At 42.1% G+C, this 22,388-nt stretch overlaps 1 protein-coding gene across 1 annotated transcript; it reads right to left on the reverse strand.

Annotated features, from left to right (window-relative positions):
• Window positions 1-533: 533 nt before the first annotated feature.
• SLC35F2 (solute carrier family 35 member F2) lies at window positions 534-21,100 on the reverse strand. The gene is made up of 8 exons (XM_054271801.1): window positions 20,919-21,100; window positions 14,759-14,934; window positions 14,100-14,227; window positions 8,951-9,110; window positions 7,302-7,458; window positions 6,461-6,513; window positions 5,587-5,741; window positions 534-1,859 (listed from the first exon to the last, which is right to left on the reverse strand). Exons 1-8 carry the CDS (start codon window positions 21,098-21,100, stop codon window positions 1,641-1,643), a joined length of 1,230 nt encoding a protein of 409 aa, XP_054127776.1. The 3' UTR covers window positions 534-1,640.
• Window positions 21,101-22,388: the final 1,288 nt, after the last annotated feature.

The following is a 22,388-nucleotide window of genomic DNA, read 5'->3' on the forward strand; positions in this document are numbered from 1 at the left end:
AAGATGGTCCTGTGTTTTGAAGACCAGACAAAGCCTCAGCCAATACACACTCCCATGCACTTTCAGATAAAAATCTACATTATGTTACACTGCTTTGTGTTCTGATGTTACTACCACATCATTTTAGGAAATAAAATAAATACTGTCCCCCCTCAAAAAGAGCATTCTACATGGGAGAGGACCCAAATGCTTTCCATAAAACAGCACCTGTTACACTTCCGTACATGAATGACACAGTGAAAAAGCAACAACTGTTGCTGTAGTGTCTATTGAATCTTTGTTTTCCTTTTGTAAATAACAACCAGGTAAGATTTTTCCAGGAAAATATTACTTGAATAAACCAGAAGCACAAACCCATTCAGTGTCATTTGATCACCAGTATCTTCAGAAAATGTCACATTTCCTTCTAGAGCAAAGTTTAGCCAGTAAAAGGTTTCTTTAATTGGCAAAATTAATGAAAACAATTCTGAACAGTAAAGAAATCTTAGCTTAAAAAATGAGTAAACTAAGACCAAGTGTCCAGTTGCTGAATACTTTATTCTTTTTTTACTTCATACACCTGAGCTCTTAAGGATTGTACAAAATATAAAATAAAATAAAACCCCAGTATGGTTTCACCGATCTTAAAACTGCAGCCTTGTATTTTTTCATCATTTATTGTAAATATAAAGAGGGGTATGAAAATTGCTAGTGTATCTACTGGAAGCACCTAACCTTTTGGATATTATGTCATTATTGTTGCCATGAGAGTTGGCTTCGTTGATTCAATTTTTTGAAGAAATGCCAATTTTATTACAACTCTTTCAGCAGAAATGTGTCCCATTTCAAGCAGAAATTCACTGAGAAGTGAACTTCCATTAAAACCTCATCCAGAAAAAAAGCCCACTTTCAATTCTACTGAAGAGAGGAAGAGCCTGCCTTTGCCTCCCCCACCATTAATAGGAATGCACCAAAAAAAAGGCCACAGAGAGAAACAGGAAGAATTATAAAAACACACACTCAAACTTCCCATAATAGCAAAATTCAAAATAAAATACCATTGCAGCCCCAGTGGCAACAGGGACTGCAGCAATATGAAGAGACAAACATTTGGGTGGAATGTAGGCAGCAAATCCTTCTGCAGAGGAATGAAGTCCACTGGCACGTAGACGGTGTGTGAATGTACTGTGGCTTGCTGAACCAGGTCCTGGGAGAAGCTGAGCAGCTTTTGCAAGATGCTGTCTGAGGGCACCCTGCACTGAGGGGTGGAAATCATGAAGCCCTCAGACAGCATCGTGCAGATTTAGGTCCCTAATGCAATATAAAACATATTTGCTCCCATTAAGTGACCTGGGAGCTTGCTTTGGCTTAGTTTTTTCCCCCAAGCATTTGTTGTTAAGTTAATTAAGCATTTAAAAATAACAGTCTCTCACTTTCCAGAGACTCACATAATCTGTCTTCATCTAAAGGCCAGATTTTCTGCAAGGGCAAATCAATACAGTTTCACTGATTGAGGATCTGACCTTAAAAGTCTATCAAGTGCATTAAACCCAGCACAGTATGACATGTGCCTTGGCAGTAGGACAGTTCTCTGGATTAATATTGAGGGAAATTTGGCAATTAAAAAAAAAAAATCTCTGTTTTGAAGTGCTGCCATTCCTTTAATTGGTGCTGAGCCCCTCAGTTTCTTCCCTGGAGGACTGCACAGCCACCTCTGGGCTTTCGCTGTCGGTCTCCTCCAGCTTGAGGGCCGCGTTGTCCAGGCCGGCGTGGCCGGGCTGCGGCACGGCCATGGGCTCTGCCGTGGCAGGGGGAGCGGCGCAGTACAGCGTGAAGCCCACCATGATGATAACAAAGGACACGATGTAGAGACCTGAAAACTGGCAGAGGAGAAAAAGAGATGCATTAAGTCTCACTGATGTAAGAACATGCCGCACGTAAGAACACAACGTTGCCTTGTTTCAGTAATGTGCAAGCTACCCTTCCTTGTAAAAATTATTTTGATGAGGATTATCACCGTGAGCTGGATTCAGGTCTGAAAACCAGAATTCAACAGCTCTATTTACTCAAAGACTTGGGCCACTGGCTGATTTTCTCTGCACCTGTTTCCCAAGACTGCTGGACAGGGAGTTTCCTTGGGTCTACACACACGAATCTTAACAGGGAGATCAAATGGGTGTAAACACAGTCATCATACTGAATGAAAGTTGTTTACTCACATGAATACTGAAACACTCTACCCCTACGAGAATTTTGATCCAGCACATGCAAGTATTTCAAGTTCTAGCAAAGATGAATCTCTGTGCTATTGCAAGCCACCAGGTTAGTTCTCTGCACAGATCTCTAACCATCTGCAGGGCTAGATGAGTGTTATTGCTGGATCAAAACCAGTTTGCTCCCTACACCCAACAGGTCCTTGAGGGGACAGAGGCTGGGGCTCTTTTTACAAGACTGGCATTTGCAAGCTGTGAAGAGTGGTGAGAGCTAAAGAGTACAAATTGCAGATGTACATCAGGCACTCTGTTGTTCACTTGCCTGTTAAAATTCCAGTAATTGCCAAGATTCTTCCACCTTGACAGAAAGACAAATACTTCATAACACCAGATTCAATAATACCAAGTGTTGAAGTTATCCACAGAAAGGAACACTTTTCAGCAGGTTTATTAAAATCCTCCACATTCCTTTTGTCAAACCACACTGATTAAATACTAGGAGGAAGGATCAGCATATCCTACACACCTCTGTCAATATCCTCCAAGCTTCCTTAGACATGCTTGAAAAATATGGTCTAGTTTATCAGGATGAAATTAATGGTAGGACCTAGACAGTGGACTCTCCTCCAAAAAAGACTAAGGCATCTAGAATTTAGGCACTGCAATTCCTAGCTGGCAGTCACTTGGCTTGGAAACTCTTGGATGGCAGCATACAAAAAAAAAGGCAGACTGAGAGAGGCAGCAGGATCACCCATGGTCACACCTCCCACTGACCTCTTCCCAGCAAATGGGCAGAGCCTGGGGCTGTATCCAACCACCTGCACAAATTGTCCAGCCTAAGGCCCTGAGTGAGCACGTGCCTATGTGCAAGGACCTGTGGCTGTGCAGTCACAGGAACTGCAGGAACTGGAACTGCTGGAACTGCAGATCCCTCAGAGCACAGTGCCCACAAGGCTGGAAGTGTCTCTGATCCTGATGAGTCAATTCCTCCAGGAGTGGATACAGTCACCAAGGCAGGGTGCCAAAGCTGTTGCAGTGTAGCTGTGACTCAAGGCCTGCCTGTATTTTTACATTTATTGACACAGGTGAACATTACCCATGCTGCCCTATCAGACCTACACTCTTTTTTTTCCCCTTTCGAGGAGAACTTAGTGGTTTTTTCCTGGGTTTTTTCTTTCTTCTTATTTTTTTTTTTAAATTTCAAATATTGCAACAACTTGATTGCTTCAGACACTGATTTCAGTCATACCTTGTGCAGCTGATATCCTCATTCCCACTGCTGAGCCTAGAGAGTACTTCAAATGTTACCGGAGGACTGTATCTCCATCTAGTGTCTGTGATGTATACTCCCTTCTACAGTGCTTTATACAGCTAATGCATGAGATCTTTCTCAATAACTCTTGAGGGATTACAGGTATCTATATAATGAGTTCATTAGGAAGCAAAGCAAGGATTCATTATGGAGTAAAAGGAAAAAATAAAAAAGAGTTCAAAGCCAGCATGAAAAATTCACATTTCACTTGAAACAGACATGGCTGGGGCCAAAAAGTTAAGTGCATTAGCAAAACACTGTGCACAAATCAAAACTTTATCAATTCCTGGGCCTGGTTTCTGCTGCAGCCACTGATTGTGGTTCTCCTGTTTGTTTGTTTCAGAGCAGGTTTAGACCATGGCAATTCAGAGCTCTCCATGGCTCTCTCCACTCTACAGCCCAGCCAAGCCTCCAGCTGCTTGTTGAGAACATCATCTGATAATGGGGAATACTAATTAATAGGGAATAATACTAATTATAGGGAATAATAATTCCCTGTATTTTTTGTTTGTAGATTCCTGTATCCAGAGTGCTTTTTAATCCAGCAAACATCCTACTTGGTTCCTTTGCCCCATAGGTAAAGAAACTATATGGTTAACTTGGCAATAAGATTTTCTACTGCTAAGAACCATGTCAAAATTAGGCTCTCTCAGTTCATGATTATCTCAGATAACAGATGAGATAATAACTTATCTCAGATCCTCTGATCACTAAAGATGTGGTATTACTCCCCTTTTTGTTACTTCATTGTTTCTAATCCCAGATCCAAGTTCCTGTTTCAATAAATATCTGAAGTTCTCTCAACATAATCCCAAAGTCTTCATCTGTTCATTTTTCCTTTTGGTACCAGATTACCTCACTGTTAAAAATTATGAGATAGCCTGCTCCCAGAAAAACCTCTTCCCAAAATAAGCTAAAAGTGTGAAAAATAAAAATTTAATATATCTCCTCCAAAGCTCTTCTTCCTCTTCACTATAATGAATATAATCACTTCTTGAGTTAAGCTAGCTGGGCACCAAAATCCACATTTGGAAGTGACTCAGAAAGGATTTAATTGTTAGACCGTAAGTATGGTTTGCTTCCTGTATTCATTTTTAATGGATGCTTTGTAGTTTGGAGCAAAATCTGGAACCCAAAACAGGGAGAAAAACTGAGCTAAGAGACTCTTGAAAAGGAAAATCTAGCTGCTGTCAGACCCTACCATTACCAGACTCTGCCCTGCCTGCATTTTCAGAAAACAAATCTGACCTAAAAGCTTCTGGCTGAAGAGAAAGCAACCACATGGAATAATACAAATTAAGCTCCCAAGCAAAGTTCACAGGCTTCTCACTCTCACAAGCCCTTCCAGTCACCGAGCGGCTGACTCAATTACTCCAATTGCTTTAATGAACTAAGTTCTCACAAGTGATTCTGGATGGAAAGTGGAGGGTGGAATGAAATCCTTTCAGCACTGTCATTTAGCTTGAGCAGACACTGCCAAAAATATTTCAGAGCACAACAGAAGTAACTGCCTTTTGGAGAGTGTAGAGAATAATACATTTATTTGTATTTTTTCAGATCCTTTAGTCTCTCCTTAGCAGCAGCCCTAAGAGAGCTTGATTGTCATCCCAAAATGTTGGTAAAGAACAGATTAAACTTCTGAAAGAAAGTATTATTTTCTGAAAATCAAACCAGTCCTCTTTCAGACACCAAATGCCTTTCAGGACAGGGAGATTCAAACCCTCTCCTTCGACACTTGGGAGTAATGAACTAGATCTAACATACAATTCCACAAAGGGTTTTCAGTGGGAACTCTATTATTGTTACACCTCAGGAAATTATTTACTATCTCTTAACATTAACTTATCCCTTCAAGTGTGAAATGGTTTGAAAGCGGCTCTCTGGCTAATGGTGCAAAGCTCTGCCATTAACTGACATGACTCCTCCTGACTGACACCTGCCAACAATGAATGACAAAAACTGCAGAAATGTGCAGGTGCAAACAGCTGTTTTGGGGCTTTTAACAACATTACACTTTATTAATCATTCTGGAGTAGAAACACAACTGAAAGAATGTGAAAGTGGAGGAATGAATGTACTCACCTTGTAAAAAAACAGGAAAAGCCCAATGAAGAGACTGTAGAGATCTGAAGTCAGAATTGCCAGGTTGACGGAGGTTGCGCTCGTAACTTTAATCACAACTGGCATGAAGTTGTACAGCCCAAACATGCACAGGGCAAAGGCTGTGAACAGCAGTGCTGCAAAGCAAGGTGACACCTTACTCCTCAGGCACAGAACTGTGATTTTATAGAGCACTGATATCCTTAAGATGCCTTAAAGCTATGCATTTCTATCTCCTACAAGATATGGGAATGTACATGCAAGAGAGGCATGAAAGACTACCTTGTACTGCAAGAATTACTGTACCTATACAAGACAGTATAGAAGCTATATATATATATGTACATATACAAGATGTGTATATATATATATATATATATGTATATATATGTATATATATAAGTATATATACACGTAAGTTCTTGTTCATTCCTACATAACCTAAGAGCTGTCTGAAGACATTTAGAGCCACACTTCTTGATAACGTTTAGTATTGTTCAAGTCAAAATGTGCCCATTTTTCCTGTACTTCATTTAGGAAGGACAACAGAAGAGTGTTCTTGTGATGTTTCAACAACAAACATGTCAGTAATTAAACAGGTTTCATTTTTTACTTATTTCAATTTATTTTGAAAAATTATTTCAAGTTATATGTAAAATACAAAACCTGTTTTAATGTTCAATCCTGCAGACCCTCTCTCTTTGCTGAGCTGCAAAGTTTGAAGAAAATAAACTTGTGAAATACAGTATTAATGCTGCTTGTTATTCAGAGAAAGAAAAGCCCCACCATTCAAAGTCTAAATGATTATCATTTCCCAGTGTTCTGTAACATGCACATTATTTTGTCATACACATACCAATTTTCCAGTTCCACTGAATTTTCATTATCTCCTTATGTTCCACAATGGCTCTAGAGTTAGAGAAAAGATATAATATAGTAAAAAAGGAAAAAATCATACTAAAATAGAGAATTTAATTACCAAATATATAAGAAACTTTTAATCTATAAGCCATTCATTTTTTTGTTTCAAATTTTACTGAATGACACTAGCTCAAACATCTAACAAGCATGAAAAAAGACATAAAAGTTAAAGTGCCTGAAAGTCAAGAGCACTGTTATTTAATTTTTATGCCTTCTTCACAGGCGTTTTAATCCTTCAGCAATTCAGTTTTATTTGATATACCATTTGAAGAAATTATTAACTATGATGATGAGAAATGAGGACTATAGAATTCATTAGACAGACTTAAGTGCATCTGGGCTGTTACTCAAATGTGGTTATTTGTAAGAGTATATATGGCTTCATTTTAAACTTGAGCTTATTATGGAAGATCTCCTGCTAACAATTTTCTCCTAATCTTTTCCACAGAGAAAATTCTTTAAGAAATACAGTCCTATGAACAGTCCTCAGCATACTGAGTGTCCTCACAAACGTCAACAAAATAAAAAATACAGCCAAGTATCCTATGTGTTCAACTGCAGGAGTTTAGCTTTAGAACTGCTACAATAGGAGTAGTGCAAATAAAAAGGATATAAAACAGATGCTGATCAGCAACAAAAGTCAATTCAAGTGGAAGGACTCCCATATAGGCCACATACAGATGCAACAAAGAATTTAATAACATCATTTCAGGGTATACAAGCAATCATCTGTAGTATATTCTTAATTAGTTTTAAAATAAATATTAGATCCTTACAGCTGTAGACCGCTGATAATAGTCCCAAACAAGCCCACCATTCCTAGAAACTCCACTCTGCTCAGATTTTTCACAATGTATTCCTCACCCACATTAGAAATGGCATACAAAGAAGCAGCAAGAAGCACTAAGACATCTCCAATCACCACGTCACTACCTGTACAGAAATATTAATCCACAATAAGGGTAATGCCACAAATACTTTGTAACTTTCCTTAAAAAACAAGCAAATTTATCTTGAACATCTCTATCTTCCTAGCTCATTCCAGGGGAAGGGGGAAGGAAACCCTTCCTGTGTGTGCAGAGGAATGTCTGAGCACAGACTCTGCTGCCTGCTCACCTCACCCTGCACAGTGTGGAGGGAGCTAAACCCAGCATTTACATCTCATCCCAGCCAAGACCCTGCTGTATCATCTGGTGCAATCCTGCTTCTGCTGACCTCAGGCCTTGCAGGGAATTGAGCAATCCCAGTTAGAGATGCTCTCTGCATTTCGGGAATATTGTCCCCACTCTTGCAGTAAGGCCTGATTCAAGGCTTGCTAAAATCAGCCTATTGATTTTTGAGGGACCTGGACCCAGCTTCAGGTTTATGACATGCCCTAAGTGGGCACTGCAGAGGGGTGGTACTGTGTGTCCTGCTGCAATGTATTCATACTGCAAATGGGACTCCCTGTGCTACCAGCACTCACCATTAAATGTCTCTGTGCATCAGCTAAATAGCAAAAGGATCACTGCTGTTCAAATCCTTCGATTGGTTTAAAATTTCCTTCCCTAAGCAATCACTGAAAAAATATGTCTAAAATATGAGGGTAAGCAGCAGTAAGGATCCACAAGTCAGCAAATAAAGCACAACTTCCTAATGTCTCAGGGGAATATTCTTCTCCCTCCAAGATACCTGTACCACATAGCAGTAAAGCTGAACTTCAGTTTGTCCTGTCTTACCTACAGTAAGATCCCAAAATAACAGCACACTTTCTTATCTCTATGCTGCCTGATGAAGGCAATGCCCTGAAATTTACCTTCTCTCCTAGCCTGTGGCTCTGAAAATTCAAAATTCTTATTCAAAATAAGATCACTATGATAGGGGTTGATTTAGGCATCTGTCATAGAAAAAACAAATCCTGCCCTTATCTGCACCCTGCTGCCTCCTAGCCCCAGAGCCCAGCCTCACTCACAGAGGTCCCAGGAGAAGTCAGCTGCTGTGAGCAACTTTTCATGTGTTACTTGCACCCAGAGAAAATTGCAAATCAGAAAAGTCTGGCTGCCAGCAGGTTGATACTGTATAAACAAGACAAGGTTTGCAGGCATCGGCCACTTCTTCCATTAAACCATCTCACATGACAGTCAAAGTGACCAAGCTTTTGGGAATGAGACTTTCCATCATATTGTCTAATGAGCAGCAGCAAAATTTAAACTTAACACAAGTGGGTTTTTTTTTAAGGTGGTAGAAATTTCCAAACATACAAGCAAAGAAATTCCACAGCTCCCCATAAAATCAACATCTCCTCTTCCCAGACAAGAAATAAAAACAGCAACATGTTCTCTTTTAAAACAGAACTGTATCTGCTACTATTTCTGCTTTACAAGTTCCTGTCCACAGCAGGAACCATTTCTTTGCTGTTTCCCCGCAACAATAAAGGACTGCTTACCTTCACCTTCCTCCCTCCCTGCCAAAATGTCTGCACCCACCATTGTTGCCACACCCAGCAAACAGATGGCAACAGCAACAAAATGTATCAGCTTGTATCTTGCTCGGAGAAGGAACCAGGACAAAGCCATCAGCATGGGAATTCCAAAACAGTCCAGGAGCTGTGTGTACAGAAAAATTGTTTGAGTTAGAAACTCACCCCAAATCTGGACTGCAACACCCTGAAAGCAAATGCACAGGATCTTACTTCCAATCATCAGATGTTAATGAAATGTGCAAAGCAGCCCCAGTAGAAGAGAGGGATGAGACCCATTTTTCACCATTAAAAGCATTTTGCAAGTGAAGGAGGAGCTGGAACAGTGGTCCTCTTTCTCTTGGTGGGAAAGCACTGATTTAGAAACTCTTCTAATGATGGATCTAATCAATCTTTGCAGCTTCACAAATGGACGCTAGGATGCTGCTCTGAAACAGCATTGCTCCCTGGGGCTCCATGCACGCAAAGCAAAAATATGGAACTATTAATGGGTACAAGTAATCTAATTTTACATTGATGTTACTGTGACAAGGACTTGACCCTGCAGCTTTGGGTTTGATGCTCTGACTTATCTTTCCTTTCTTTATTTTTTCTCTGTAAGTTTCTATGTATCTTTGCTTTGCTGTTTGACCCACCCATAGAATCACAGAACTGCTTGGATTGGAAGAAATCTTAAAGTTCTAGTTCCAACCCTCCTGCCATGGGTAGGGACACCTTCCACTCAACCACTCCAACCTGGCCTTGGACACTTCCAAGGATCTTCTACCTATTCCCCTTTAGGACAGGAACTCAGCTGTGTACTTAATACAGAAGAACATACACAGCAGCATAAGATGGGCATATTGTTCTAAAATAATCAAATACCATCAAGACCACTGTGCTAATCATAACTGGTTTAATATTTAATTCAACAAAATAATTTTGTTTCTGAATTTTGAAAGGAAAGAAAAGGTGTATTTCCTGACCTGTCTCAGTAGAATGCCACAGAACTACATAAGGGAATAGCCTACAGCAGAACATACAGTCAACTTCCCAAAGATTCCCGAGAAATTACTCTCAAATGTCAGCCCTTAAAACCTGGCCTCTTGAAGCCCCAACAAACTATGTCCAGATCAGTAGGACTGGGGTACAATCCCTGCAATCATGACAAGAGCTCTTAGTTCCTAATGTTTATTTCCAGACTCTGCCTGCCTCAGTGCACCACTGCAGTTACCTTCTGTGCTGTGCCATTTCCCCAAGGGCATCAGCCAAACTTGTTAAAGTTTTGATAAGTCTGGTTCTACTTGTTCATAACTATACATAGTAAAGTCTTAGAAGCATAGTGCTAAGAGCAGCTATTAAAGATTAAATCCTAACAGCGCCTCTAATCCTTCCATCTATTTGTCTTTGCTCCTTGGATTGCCTCCAGCTTGTTCAGTTTGTAAAGTCTATGAAGTGTAAAAGTACTTCTTCAGGCCATATTATGAGACATTACAACTACCTAAGTCTCAGTATGTGATACCAAGTATTTCAATACAATAATACAATTTACACCATGGAAAATATCACACGGTGACCTTCTATTTTGTCACAGGTCTTGTTCTCTATCTCACCTTTAGTCTAGACTTGAGAAAACCTCTAAAATTTCCTTCATATTTGACTAGTATCAAACAACAAGAAATACTACAAGCATTAGAAAGCAAAATTTTTACCCCTCTGGTGGTATATCTACCAGAGATAACTGAGATGTTTAGCGTGTAGCCTTCCAACCTACAAACAATTTTTCAACCTAAACAGAAAGAGTAGAAACCCTTTAAAAAACATCTTAATTAGGATATAAGAGAGTAGTACATAATGAGCCAGAAGCTCATTCAGTAACGCAAGATGGGGAATTGCTGCACCCAGACCAAGAACACACTGGAGAGCCACAGCACCATGGTTAGAGGACTTGCAGCCAGGGCACAGAGGCACCAAATGATGAAGAACACACTCTGGTAATCTGCTCCAGGAGACAATTACCCTCAATTACAGACAGATGAAATCAGATTTCCATCTACTGGATCTTACCTTCCCTTCATCTAGTACATTACAGAGCTCTTCTGTACAGGATCAAGATCAAAGAAGTGCAAAGCAGATGTAATACCACAATGAATTGTGTCAATGGAACCAATTAAAAAATAAAGTTTATTTATTGAGGTTTTACAACATTTACAACAGTACTGTGGTACTGACTACTATTTCCAGTACAGCCTCTTCAAATTCTCATCTTATTCAATTCTAGCCTGTATTTTTAACAAGGGGCAGGGAGGGAACCAGATAACCTGGTGATTTGATTTACAAATGTTTAGACTCAAGCCACGCTTTGGCCACATTGTTTATAGGAGGTTTTAAAAGTAGAGTAAATTATTAAAAGATGTTTTAATATAATGGTTAATAAATTATCATAGACAGTTGGAGGTCATTGGTTTGCTTATAATTGCCAGCTTCAGAGAGCTTTGTAAGCAAGAATGCTCAACTGCTCATCCTACTCATTCCCCACAAGGCTCCCCAAGGGCAGCCTCCAGCTGAGCCCCAGGGGCTCATCCTTTATTTTCTCCTATTGAGGCTGGCACTCTTCCATCAGCTGACAATCTGTCAATAGTTGCCTGAAAAACATTTCTATCTGAATTATCTACAGAGCAAATTGTAAATGTGCCCAATAACATGTTAAAAACATCAAACCACGGCTATACTGCTTGTTTTTTGATATAAATCACATAATTGTTATCACAGAATATCCTGAGTTGGAAGGGACCTATCAGAATCTTTAAGTCCAACTCCTAGCCATGCACAGGACACCACAAGAGTCCCACCATGTGCCTGTTGTCCAAATGCTTCTTGAACTCTGTCAGGCTTGGTGCTGTGACCACTTCCCTGAGCAGCCTGTTCCAGTGCCCAACCACTCTCTGGGGGAAGAACCTTTTCCTGATATCCAACTTCAACCTCTCCCAATTCAGCTCCATGCCATAATAGGCAGTCAAACTGCAGCACAGTCAAGTCCTGCCACAGGGAAAAAAGGACACTGGCAGCAAGGAGTATCCTGGCACTGCCTCAGCCACAGCCAAACAGTTCAGTTGTGGACCAAAGTCTTTGTCTGTATTTACCAAGAAATGAGAGCCGTCATCCCTCTGTTATCACCCTAAAAATCTCCAAACCCCTCCTGTAAAATGCTGGTATTTGAGAACTAAAGGGAAACCAGTTCTGCTTGTGTGTGCGTGTGTGAGAAAATACATGGAAGTTCCTTGCTGAGCTGAAAAAAACTTATCTTTGAAGCTACGTTTCATAGTGGTGAGTGAAGCTCCAGCCAGACAGCATTTTAACAATGATTACACTGCTTTTGGGAAGGTGCCATAAACCCTGTGTTGTTTTTATGGTCCTAGGGAATCCACTCACAGCCAGTACCGCAGACAGGCCATCAGGCTGGGTGCTCTGAACCACAGGCTCTGAACCACTGGTGTAGCTGCCAAATCGCTTGCCAAAAACAAAAAGAAAATGCCTTGCACTAAAGCAAATCACAGGCTTCTGCTGTGGGCTTTTTTCACTGTATCTCATTTCTGACAATGGAGAGAAACTGGTGACTTCAGAGAATGTGCAAGAAACCTCAGGGCAACTGCAAAAAAATCGCAATTACTGAACAGATCAGTCGCAAGGTTACCAAAAGTGAAAAAGGCTCAGAAAAAGCTTGAGTTTTTTGGACAGGACAATCTATTTTATATATATATATTCTTTCTTAATTTCTATGAAAGAAATCATGGGAATAGCTTTACTATTTCTGAGAACTTGGATCAAAGTCCTGGCTTCTTCAGCCATAAACTATAAGGTCAAACAGTGTCTAACTTACCAGCTTAACTTGATCTTGAGACTGAAACAAGTCACTCTTAAAACTTTGATTTCTTAGGCATTATTTGTAAGGAGATTAAAGACCTAATGAGTCATAACACATAAGTATGAAGTGGAAATGTGACAAAACAACCCAAGAGACACAATTGATCTTCAGTAGTGCAATGAAAATTTACTGCAATTCTCTAAAGGGAGCCCAGAGTGCAGGAGTTTATTGCTTTACAGGTAATTCTCTTAAACATTAACCCCTATTACTCTTACTCTGTAAAACACTGACTCCTTTCCAGCTAACAGCCAAGTCTTCATGTTACTATTTTTTTTATTCAGCTAAGTGGGGCCATGATCCCAGCCACAGATCCCCATCACTGGTAACAGCAGGCATGGACTGGCACAACATGGACACACTCCCTACTCCACACTCACACAGTGAGTAAACTTGGGCCTGACACAGCTCACTAACAGTACAGGCAAAGGCAGGGTTTACTTCCACTTTGCTCAGTGTTCTGAGTTAGTTTGTTCAGGGAAACTGCCCCTGCAAGCTCAGGAGACTGAAGGAGGAAAGCGCTGACTCTTCCAGCAGCTTTCGTCTGTGCAGTGTGACAGAGAAACCCCAGCTTTAGCCCTTCTGTTTACAGAGCTTTTTCAGAACACAATATTTATCCTAATGCAGCAATGCAGCCTCAAGCACTGGTGTTGGAGAGGATGTCTACTATTACTTTATTTATGCTGAACTTCCTTCCACCTCTTTCAGAGAGGGCCCTGAACTGCCACATACAAAAGCCATAAGGCTGGTACCCCCTGCATGGGCAGCAACACCAGCTGACACTCAGTGTGTCTCACAGGTGGGGTTGCATCTCACAATGCCTCCTGCAGCTTCTAGGAGTAGGCAAAAGATCCACCTCACTGTCATCAGCAAGAACCTGCACTGAGTGACTGTATCTGGTCATAAATCTTTATTTTGTGTCACGAGAAAAAACTGAGTGGCTGTCAGCAAACTCTTAGAAGTGCTTTTATCTAAATAATTAGGGTTCAACTCAAGAGCTGGCACAGCTCTACCAGCCAATCTTCTCTGCTTCCTGGAAAGGTTATTCATGATACAGGATGCTCTTCCCTGTACTGCAGAAAGAAAATAGATGCTGGAAAATTCTTTTCAGGCTTAAATAGCTTCCATGTCTGTCCTATGAATCTCATTTTAGAAACCAGTCCAAAACTGTAATAAAAGCAACAGCTTTTATTAAAAAGAGAGATTGGTCCTTACCTGCACACTTGTGAGGTTTGTATATTGGTAGGCTTTTACAATCGTGTAATTGGCTTCAACATCAGCCAGTCCCACAATAAGATACTTCCACCACCTCTGTTTCAAAATCTGACAGAGACTGTCACTGCCTGGTTAGAAGAAAGCAGCAATCAATATGTGTTTCTTTCCAACCAAACATTGCATGGGAATTTTGCTTTTTAGAAACATAAATAATACCAAGATTGACTTTGTCTGCCCCTGCTTAAGACACAATAACAGGAAGCACAGCCTGGGAGGAGACAATGCAAATGCTGAAAAGCACAGAAATTCTTCCACATGAAGCTAAACACAGCAAGACTAGAGTTGTCTAAAGAGTAAATTAATAAGAACAGGAGGAATACTAAATACCTCTGGTAACAAAGTGTGTTAAAACAAAACTTATTTTACCTAATATAACATAAGATTTCAAACCACAGAGCACAAAACTCTGAACAGATACGACATTACATCAAATTAAATGCACATTTAACCTGTGAAATTAACTTCCATGTGTTGCTATAAAGCAGGAAAACTTCAAAAACTAGTAGGAGTATTGAGGTCTTAATTTTCGAATTCTGAAAGGAAAATGTAGAGAGAAAAAAAAAGATGAACGAGAATCTCCCATCCCATATTTCACATACCAGTCCTAAATACCAGCGTTGTTGTATAAATCAGAAGCAGCAAAGAATAGTTGATGAAGCTTTGCAACATTGGAGTATTCACATGGAATCTGTCTGCCAGGTACTGGCTTGTAACAGCAGTCCCACAGATAAACATGGAGAGCATCTGGCCCAGAATTACAGTTTTCCAAATATGCCTGTGAACATAAAAGACACAACAGTAAGCTTAGAATTAAACATTCATGTTTCTAAAAAAATATTTTCTAGTTTTACAAGAAAATGACTTTTTTTTACACTGACACCTTTTTTTCTTTTTTCCTACTCCCTACCAATGTTGTCCTGTTACCTACAGGTAAGCAGGGTTTTGTGTACACAGAAGGTTTAGCCTGACCTCAGGACAGCCACGTGAGAAGTGAGGCCAGCTCAAGCCACCAGCATGGAGACTGCAGTTACTCACAGAGCTCTTCAAACAGGTCACCTGGGCAGGCTCTACCCAATTCTTATTCTTCCTATTCTTATTAAGCAAGTTTTGAATTAAATCCTTTGTCTCCACTGAATTCCATCCCGACTGATCAACAAAGATCTACAATAAGGAGATAAAGCACAACTACTTTCAGGCTCGTCTGAGACCTGAGTTTTAGTGACCTGAGACCTTAAGATGAGCAGTGGAACACTAAAGTATTAATGATAAAACCAAGTAACAGTTCAGTTTGGAAGGCTCTTGAAAGATCATCTGGTCCAAACCTTCCTGGGAAAGGGAGCCTTGAGGAGACTATTTAGCACCCTGTCCAGCTGCATCTTGCAAACCTCCAGTGATGGGGACTCCACAACATCCCTGCAGAGGTCATTCCAGTGATTGCTTGCTCTCACCATAAAATAAATATTTCTTAAAACATGAATTATTATAATCAATACTTATTGTGGATTTTTTCAGTTCTATTACATCATGTTCTGCTGCAACTGAGGAGTTAAGAATGCATTTTGGGTAAGATCATGTTTGCATTTACAGCTTAAGTCCCACCCATAGCCAGCAGGGACAAAAAAGGGGAAAAAAAAGCTCATGCTCTTTTAGTAGCAATTCTTCACTTTATCTAAGATGACCTATTCCAGATGCTCCAAGACAAACAGGGGCATGTAACTCTATGGGGTTTTTCTGGCTTGCTCTTTCTCCTGCCAGTGGAGCTATGCTAATTTGTACCACCCCAAGTCTCTGCACATGCACAATACACAGTGACAGAAGCTCCGCCCTGTGCTATCTGTACAGGTCTGCAAAGTTCACATTTAATCTGTTTACTCTGAAGATTACTGATGACAATTTAACTGTCTGCACAATCAATAAATTTGTTTCCACTCAAATTAATCAAGCAAGGGAAGAAAGGACCTCATTAGGATTCTGCACCTACCCTGGGCTCACATCTCTCCACGCTGACTTCTGGCAGGACACCCACGTGTCAGGCACAGCACCTGAGAGTATCACTGCCTGTTTTCCCAAGGTGGGTGACCCCAATACAGTAAGGACCAGCTCACCCTGCTGTGCTGTGCAATCCAGCTGCCAGGCAATTAGAAGGGTGTGTTTGACAGTGCTAAACCTGACCACAATCATGCAGTCAATCCCTCCTTTTGGAAGGGAGGAATCTTCCTTCACAGACTCCAATGCACCTGCACAAATCCTGTTTTCAATTCAGCCTGACACCAAGCTCTTCTGACTTTGAAAATGCTGCTGGGCACATTTTTCTCTCCAAGTCCATTCTGATGAGACAGCAAATCTCTACAAAGTCCAGCCACACTGTACTTCCAAGAGATTTGAATCCCATGTTTGCTACAGCTTGCCTTGCCAATCCCAGGAATGGTGCACATTCACACTCCAAGTATTATATATCATGTGACAATCTTGTAAGGTACTGTCCAGTCTCATCTGAGTAACTCTTGCTGGTGTGTGAAAGAAAAACATTCTCATTTCTAAACGGTTCTCTAAAATACATATGGTGGGGGGTGGTGGGTGGTTTTCATTAAAAACAGCAGGAGAAAAAATTGAAGCAACCTCACTTCTGTTATATTTTAACTGATTTCTTTTTAATTTCTTTATATTCTGGCCAATGGTCTATGCTATTTAGTGAACAACTCAGACACATTTTGGCTAATTATTCTGGCTGAGGCAGAAATATCTTTTTATAGTCACATAAATAATTTAACTAGTTGCCATTAGAACAAATGCAACGTAAGTTAGCTAAAATTTCAAGCAGGCATGGATGAGGATTCCAGCTTGCCCTTTGCCAGCCCTGCAAACTCTGGCTCCTTTGCAGCAGGTAAAATGACAGAAGACCCACTGAAATTCAAAGGAAGATACCCTGTGGTGAACAACACACAAAACTTGTTTTCAGGCATTTAAAAAAATACACATTTTTATTATTCAAATAAAGCCTCTTGCCCCAAACTAGCAGAAAAATGTTTCCTCTTCACCATCAGCACTCAAGTAACACAGCAAGCCTGTAGCAGTTTATTGGACTAAACTGACCCTGCACTTGGACTAGATGGGAGGAGAGTGTGGAGGTTGGGATCAGACATGAATAGAGGCATGACTGGGCAAAACTGCTGCAGTTTTACTGGAGCAAAGCCTGTGTGCTGCACAAAATGAACTGCACTTGTCAATATGCTACCAGGAGAGCCCAAAGTTGCCCTGGCTGGCAGAAGCCCTGATCTGGACACAAACTCCCCTCCACCCACCTGCTGGGTGTTGCCACAGAGAAGGGCAGAAGCACAGGCAATACCACCCCACAGGCTTGTTTAAGGAGGCTCATTTAACATGGACTTCGGTGTGGTAGGGCTTTAAACATTTTTGTCTAGGATATGAGTTGCAAGGGGCAACTTTGCTCCTTCTGAGCTACAGCACCTTCTCTACAGCAAAGGCCTGGACTCTACGTGCAGCCCTCTGGCAAACTGGATAGCAATCATGTTCCAGTGAGAGGATAAAATGGGGAAAACCTGCTGCCACTCAAATTTGTTAACAACTGAGCTACTCCAACCATCATTTACCGAAAACAAGACAGACCCATCTGCCCTCTTACAGTGGAGTAACTCCACTAAACTAATCCTCAGCTTTTCTAATGATCAAATTTCCCCAGTTCAAAGTACCTAAGGAATTATCTCCTTGCATCTCTGCATTTGGGAACAGAGGCAGGTCCAGAACCTCCAGAACTGTTTGCTTTGTGGTTATTGCCCTAACAATCATTGCTATTTAGTTAATATATGTCTTGGCAGTACTACATAACAAAGGTGTCTGACAAAGCAAGCAGGCTTCATCCCACCTCAGGCCCTTCTCTATTTTTGTCTATTTTAATTCAAGGAATTCTCTTCTTGCCTGAACAGATTCAAAATATTAACATCAAAAAACACACAGAAAGACTTAGTCTTTAGTGGAAAACTGCCCTCAAGAAAACGTCTTCTGTGAATCCCAAAATGCTCCGTACCTGGCAGCTTTCTCAGCTGTGTGTAAGGTAACAGCCTCTTGCCCTGACTGCTCCCCAGTGCCAGGTGGAAGCCTCAGCAGGAAGCAGCAATGGTTTCTCTCGTACCATTTGCCAAAGCATGAAAAACAATTTCTTCAAATTGAGATGACATCACCACGCTCCTGGCATGATGCACTGGGCTCATAGCCTATCTTAAAAAATATGTCTGATCCTCTATAAACTTGAGAGCAAACTTTAAATCCTACTGTTTGCATTTTGCATGACAATTTCTTCTGAGAGAAATGCTTTAAAGACACAAGTTTCCTTTCAATTTGTTACTGATATGAGTATCGATGACAGTGACTTTCTTATTAATAATTGATCAGATTTTGAAATATATTAATTATTAACTTTTCCATGCCAGAACTTAATCCTCTCAGCTTTTTTTTTATTTTTTAATGCACTGGAAAAGACAAATTCACTTTGGAGTCTCAGATGATGCAAGGTAAGTGCTCTGAAAAGACCTTTCATTTCATAGTTGGGCGGGGTGGGTTATTGTTGGCTTTTAATGCTTGGTAGCAAGCTACTAAGATTAGTCCTTCCCTCCCTTCAGCCACCCTATCTTAGCTAGCTGTATCTATGGCTTTGAGCAAAACTAAAGACATTTTGGGACTTTTTAGAGCATGAAAGTTTGCCACAAATTGGTCTAAAGTGTACCCTGAACAATGTGCAGCTCTCAACATCATGAGAAACTCAGGCTGGCTTTCCTTGGCTCCATGTGAAATGCAGAATAAAAAATACACCAAGATACTAAAGTACAATTGATATAGGAGAAAGTTAAAGGAAATTTAATAAGACCATAGTTAACAATTTTACTGGCAAGTAGTTTACTAAATCCTGTAATTTTAATGTGAATTTTTAACATTAAAATACAGCTAATCAAATATTCATTTTAATTCTGCCACCAATCTAATACTGACATGGCAAAGCCTGGCAACACTGTTCACGTACAGAGTGTACTTGCAGTTCGCTTTAACTACTGAACCCTTCCTAAACAGGGAAGGAAGTGACCTCTTAATTTCAATGATCTTACTTTTTCATGCTAGTGGTTAAGGGAAAATGCAGGTTCAGACCAAACCATATTGCAACATAATTAGTAATTAACTAAGAAGAACAGAATATATTTTTAATAACTAATATCATCAGAAGTTAGTTTTTCCATGTTCTGCTTTGAAACTGATGTCAATTTAATTTGCAAAAGGTAAAAAATAGAAAAGCATCAGAAATATATTTTCTAATGGTTCTACTAAAAAAAACCAAAAAAAAGAAAAAAAACCCCCACAACAAAACCCAGACCCGGCCTAGTTTATTACATACAACTATTAAACCTTCCTACGACTCAGAAAGGCCTCAAACAAAACTGAAGTGGCTGAGCCTGCTGTCACCTAGAGGAAAAAAAAAATAAGAAAAAATATCAATTCAGTATCTCAGACAACACTTCTTAAAATTCAATGAAAGCTACTGATTTTCTTTCAAATACCTTCCATAGACTCCCTTAGTGTAGCTGTTGGCAAAACTAATGGCATAGGTGAAGTTACTGAACAACTCAACAAGTTTCTGTCTTGCCTTTTAGGTCTCTCCTCACAGGCATGAGGAGTGAAAAGAGAAAAACTTACAACCAATAGAGAAGATGAGACTTTGTCCACTGGAATAAGGCTCTGCTTGGCCAGCATACACCATCTCATAGTCCAGCAGCCAGACTACAGTTTATGCGCACGAGGCTGCCAGGAAAGCCAGCACATCCTTGGCTGACAAATCCTATGCAATAACTATTAGTGACCAAACTTATAAAAAAGCCTTTTAAACAGGGACTGTTTTCCCCCTCTAGAGGGAAAGTGAAGCTGTAAATGGATGGTGTAGAAGTCTGAGGATGCAGTCCTGCTCTCATGAAGGTAGTGCTTCTGAAGTACCAGCTTGTCTGTACAGCTTGGCAGGTATTTTTCCACAAGTTATCCATGCTTAACTAGTGCTCATATTTCAAGAGATGTACCTGAACGAGTCTCCATCCTAAGCTGGTTTACGATAGGAGGAAGCGGGGATATTGGTCTTTCTGGACTCCACATTTCGTCTCAGTTATTTTGTTCTATTACCTTTGCTATTCCCCCATGACCTGTTCTTCATAATGATCGAGAACTACAAAACAGATAAAGTGCAGGGAAAAAAACGGAAAACAGAAGAACAAAAAATACAAATGCATGTGTTGAGGTGTGAGAGCACAGTCCTACTTCAACAGAGTCAAGACGTCACTCACTAATTCGGCGCTCAGCCGAGGCGACCCCGAGCGCTCTCGCCCAGCCGCATCCGCAGGCTGCAGCTCGGCGCCGCTCCCGGAGCAGCCCCGGCATCAGAGCACCCGCTCCGGAGGCAGCGGCCAGAGCTCCCCCGGGCTCCCCGGTGCCGGGCCGGCCGAAGGCTCCGGGCTCTGCTCAGCCCCGCGCAGCCCCGGCCGTAACCGCGGCCCCGCACCGCGGCGGCCGCTCCGGCCCCAGGCTCCCCGCGGCTGCTCCCGGCGGCGCAGAGCGGCCTCCGCATCCCGACCGCGCCGCCGGAGCGCCGAGAGCGGCACGGACGCTTCCCCTCTCCTCCCGTCCTTCCCCCGCTCCGGCAGGCGGCCCGGAAGCCGGCGGGCGGGGAAGCCGGCGCCGCGCGGTTCCACGTGGAGGCCGGGGACTCACCAGGTGCAGAGCTTGGCCCCGAGCAGCGCCAGCAGCCGGCGCGGAGAGGAGGCGGCGGGCCCGGGCGATGGCTCGGCAGCATCGGTAGTATTGGCAGCATCGGCAGCATCGGCAACATCGGCAGCCTCAGCATCGGCATCCGCGGGCCGCGATGCCCCGGCAGCAGCGGCCGCATCCTCCATGGCGCGGCTGCCCCGGCCCCGCGGGCAGGGAGCGATGGAGGGCGGGCGCTGCGAAGGCGGCACCCGGCGGAAGGAAGGGATGAGCAGCAGCACCGGGACAGCAGCACTCTGCTCCCCGGAGAGCGGCCGAGCTCGGCTTTGTGCCCGCCGAGGGGCCGCCCCCGGGAGGGTCACGGGGGGTCGGAGCTCTCCTGATGTTTCTTCTCCTCTCCGGCCCCGCAGTTTCCTTCAGCCGCTGGGTGCAGGTGGGGAGCTTTAGCAGCGCCACGCTGGTGTTCCCGCTCTCCCGCGGGCCCCCCGGGAGCAGCCCAGCCCGGTGCCCCGGTGCCCCGGTGCCCCGGTGCGGGGCCGTGCTCTGCCCCCGGCCCTGCGCAGGCAGCGAGCCCCAGGGCACGCGGGAGGCTGACGGCAGCGGCAGCCGCAGGGCGCTGAGCGGGCAGTTCAGGCGCATCCGCCGGTTACAGGAGTTACTGTGTACGCTTCGAGTTCAACTTCTCGCAGCTTTCTGCGCAGCCTCGGGTCTTCTAACGTTTCAACTCCCACTTCTTTGCTGCTTCTTTGCCATGCCTCTGGATTTTTCACATCCTGTTTGTGTTCACCTACATCTCAGGGCAACTCACCTGGAGAACCTGGTGACATTTTGCATGCTTCGGTGGGTTTCTTAACAGTACTTCTAATGATGCTCTGTATGTGATGGAATTGAACCCCGAAGGTGTCTCCAGGAAGGGCAACCTTCGGCCCTCATTGGGGCAAATATTTATCACTGTCCTCGCTGAGCCGGCAGAAAGGATTTTCTGCCACAAGACACTGTCGGTCTCTACCTTCAGCTTTTCCCCGCAGAGCACCACAATCTAATTTTTCTCCCCCCAACACCATAACATTTTTTTTTCAGACGTTTTTCTCTGTCATAGTTCTCTCATTCACATTGTGTTTATTTATTCTACTCCTCAAATTCATCCTCATAGGATTAGATTTAGGAGTCAAAGAGGCATTACTGTGCCATTTTCAGGTTATCTTTACATTTCCATGTACCTGTCATTAATGAAGGTGAATTTTAGTTTCCCCTTTCCCCAAGGGCCCAGGCTCAAATACCCACTAAGGTATTGGCTGTATGGGAGAGGACCCCAAATACCCTCTTTGACTCTATGATGGTGTAATGTTAAAGGTCATTATGAAAGAAAAGCTGTATAATTACATGTTTTAAAAGCATTAATAAATGTACTTTTATATTTATAACATACATACCTATTTGTTTATTAAACTGAGGTTTTATGTATTTTTCCTTTAC

The sequence above is a fragment of the Melozone crissalis genome, unplaced genomic scaffold (assembly GCF_028551555.1).
Source record: "Melozone crissalis strain CALT ecotype California unplaced genomic scaffold, PUWL_Pcris_2 ptg000013l_1, whole genome shotgun sequence".
In the NCBI taxonomy this organism is placed as follows: Eukaryota; Metazoa; Chordata; class Aves; order Passeriformes; family Passerellidae; genus Melozone; species Melozone crissalis.

Excerpts from the sequence above, each read along its gene's own strand:
- SLC35F2 (XM_054271801.1), bottom strand. The coding sequence starts at position 21,100 with ATGGAGGATGCGGCCGCTGCTGCCGGGGCATCGCGGCCCGCGGATGCC. Across the intron at positions 9,111-14,099 it reads CAAACCTCACAAGTGTGCAG|CTCCTGGACTGTTTTGGAAT; the intron begins GTAAGGACCAAT and ends CTGTACACACAG. Across the intron at positions 1,860-5,586 it reads TTTTCCTGTTTTTTTACAAG|TTTTCAGGTCTCTACATCGT; the intron begins GTGAGTACATTC and ends CTCCTCTGCCAG.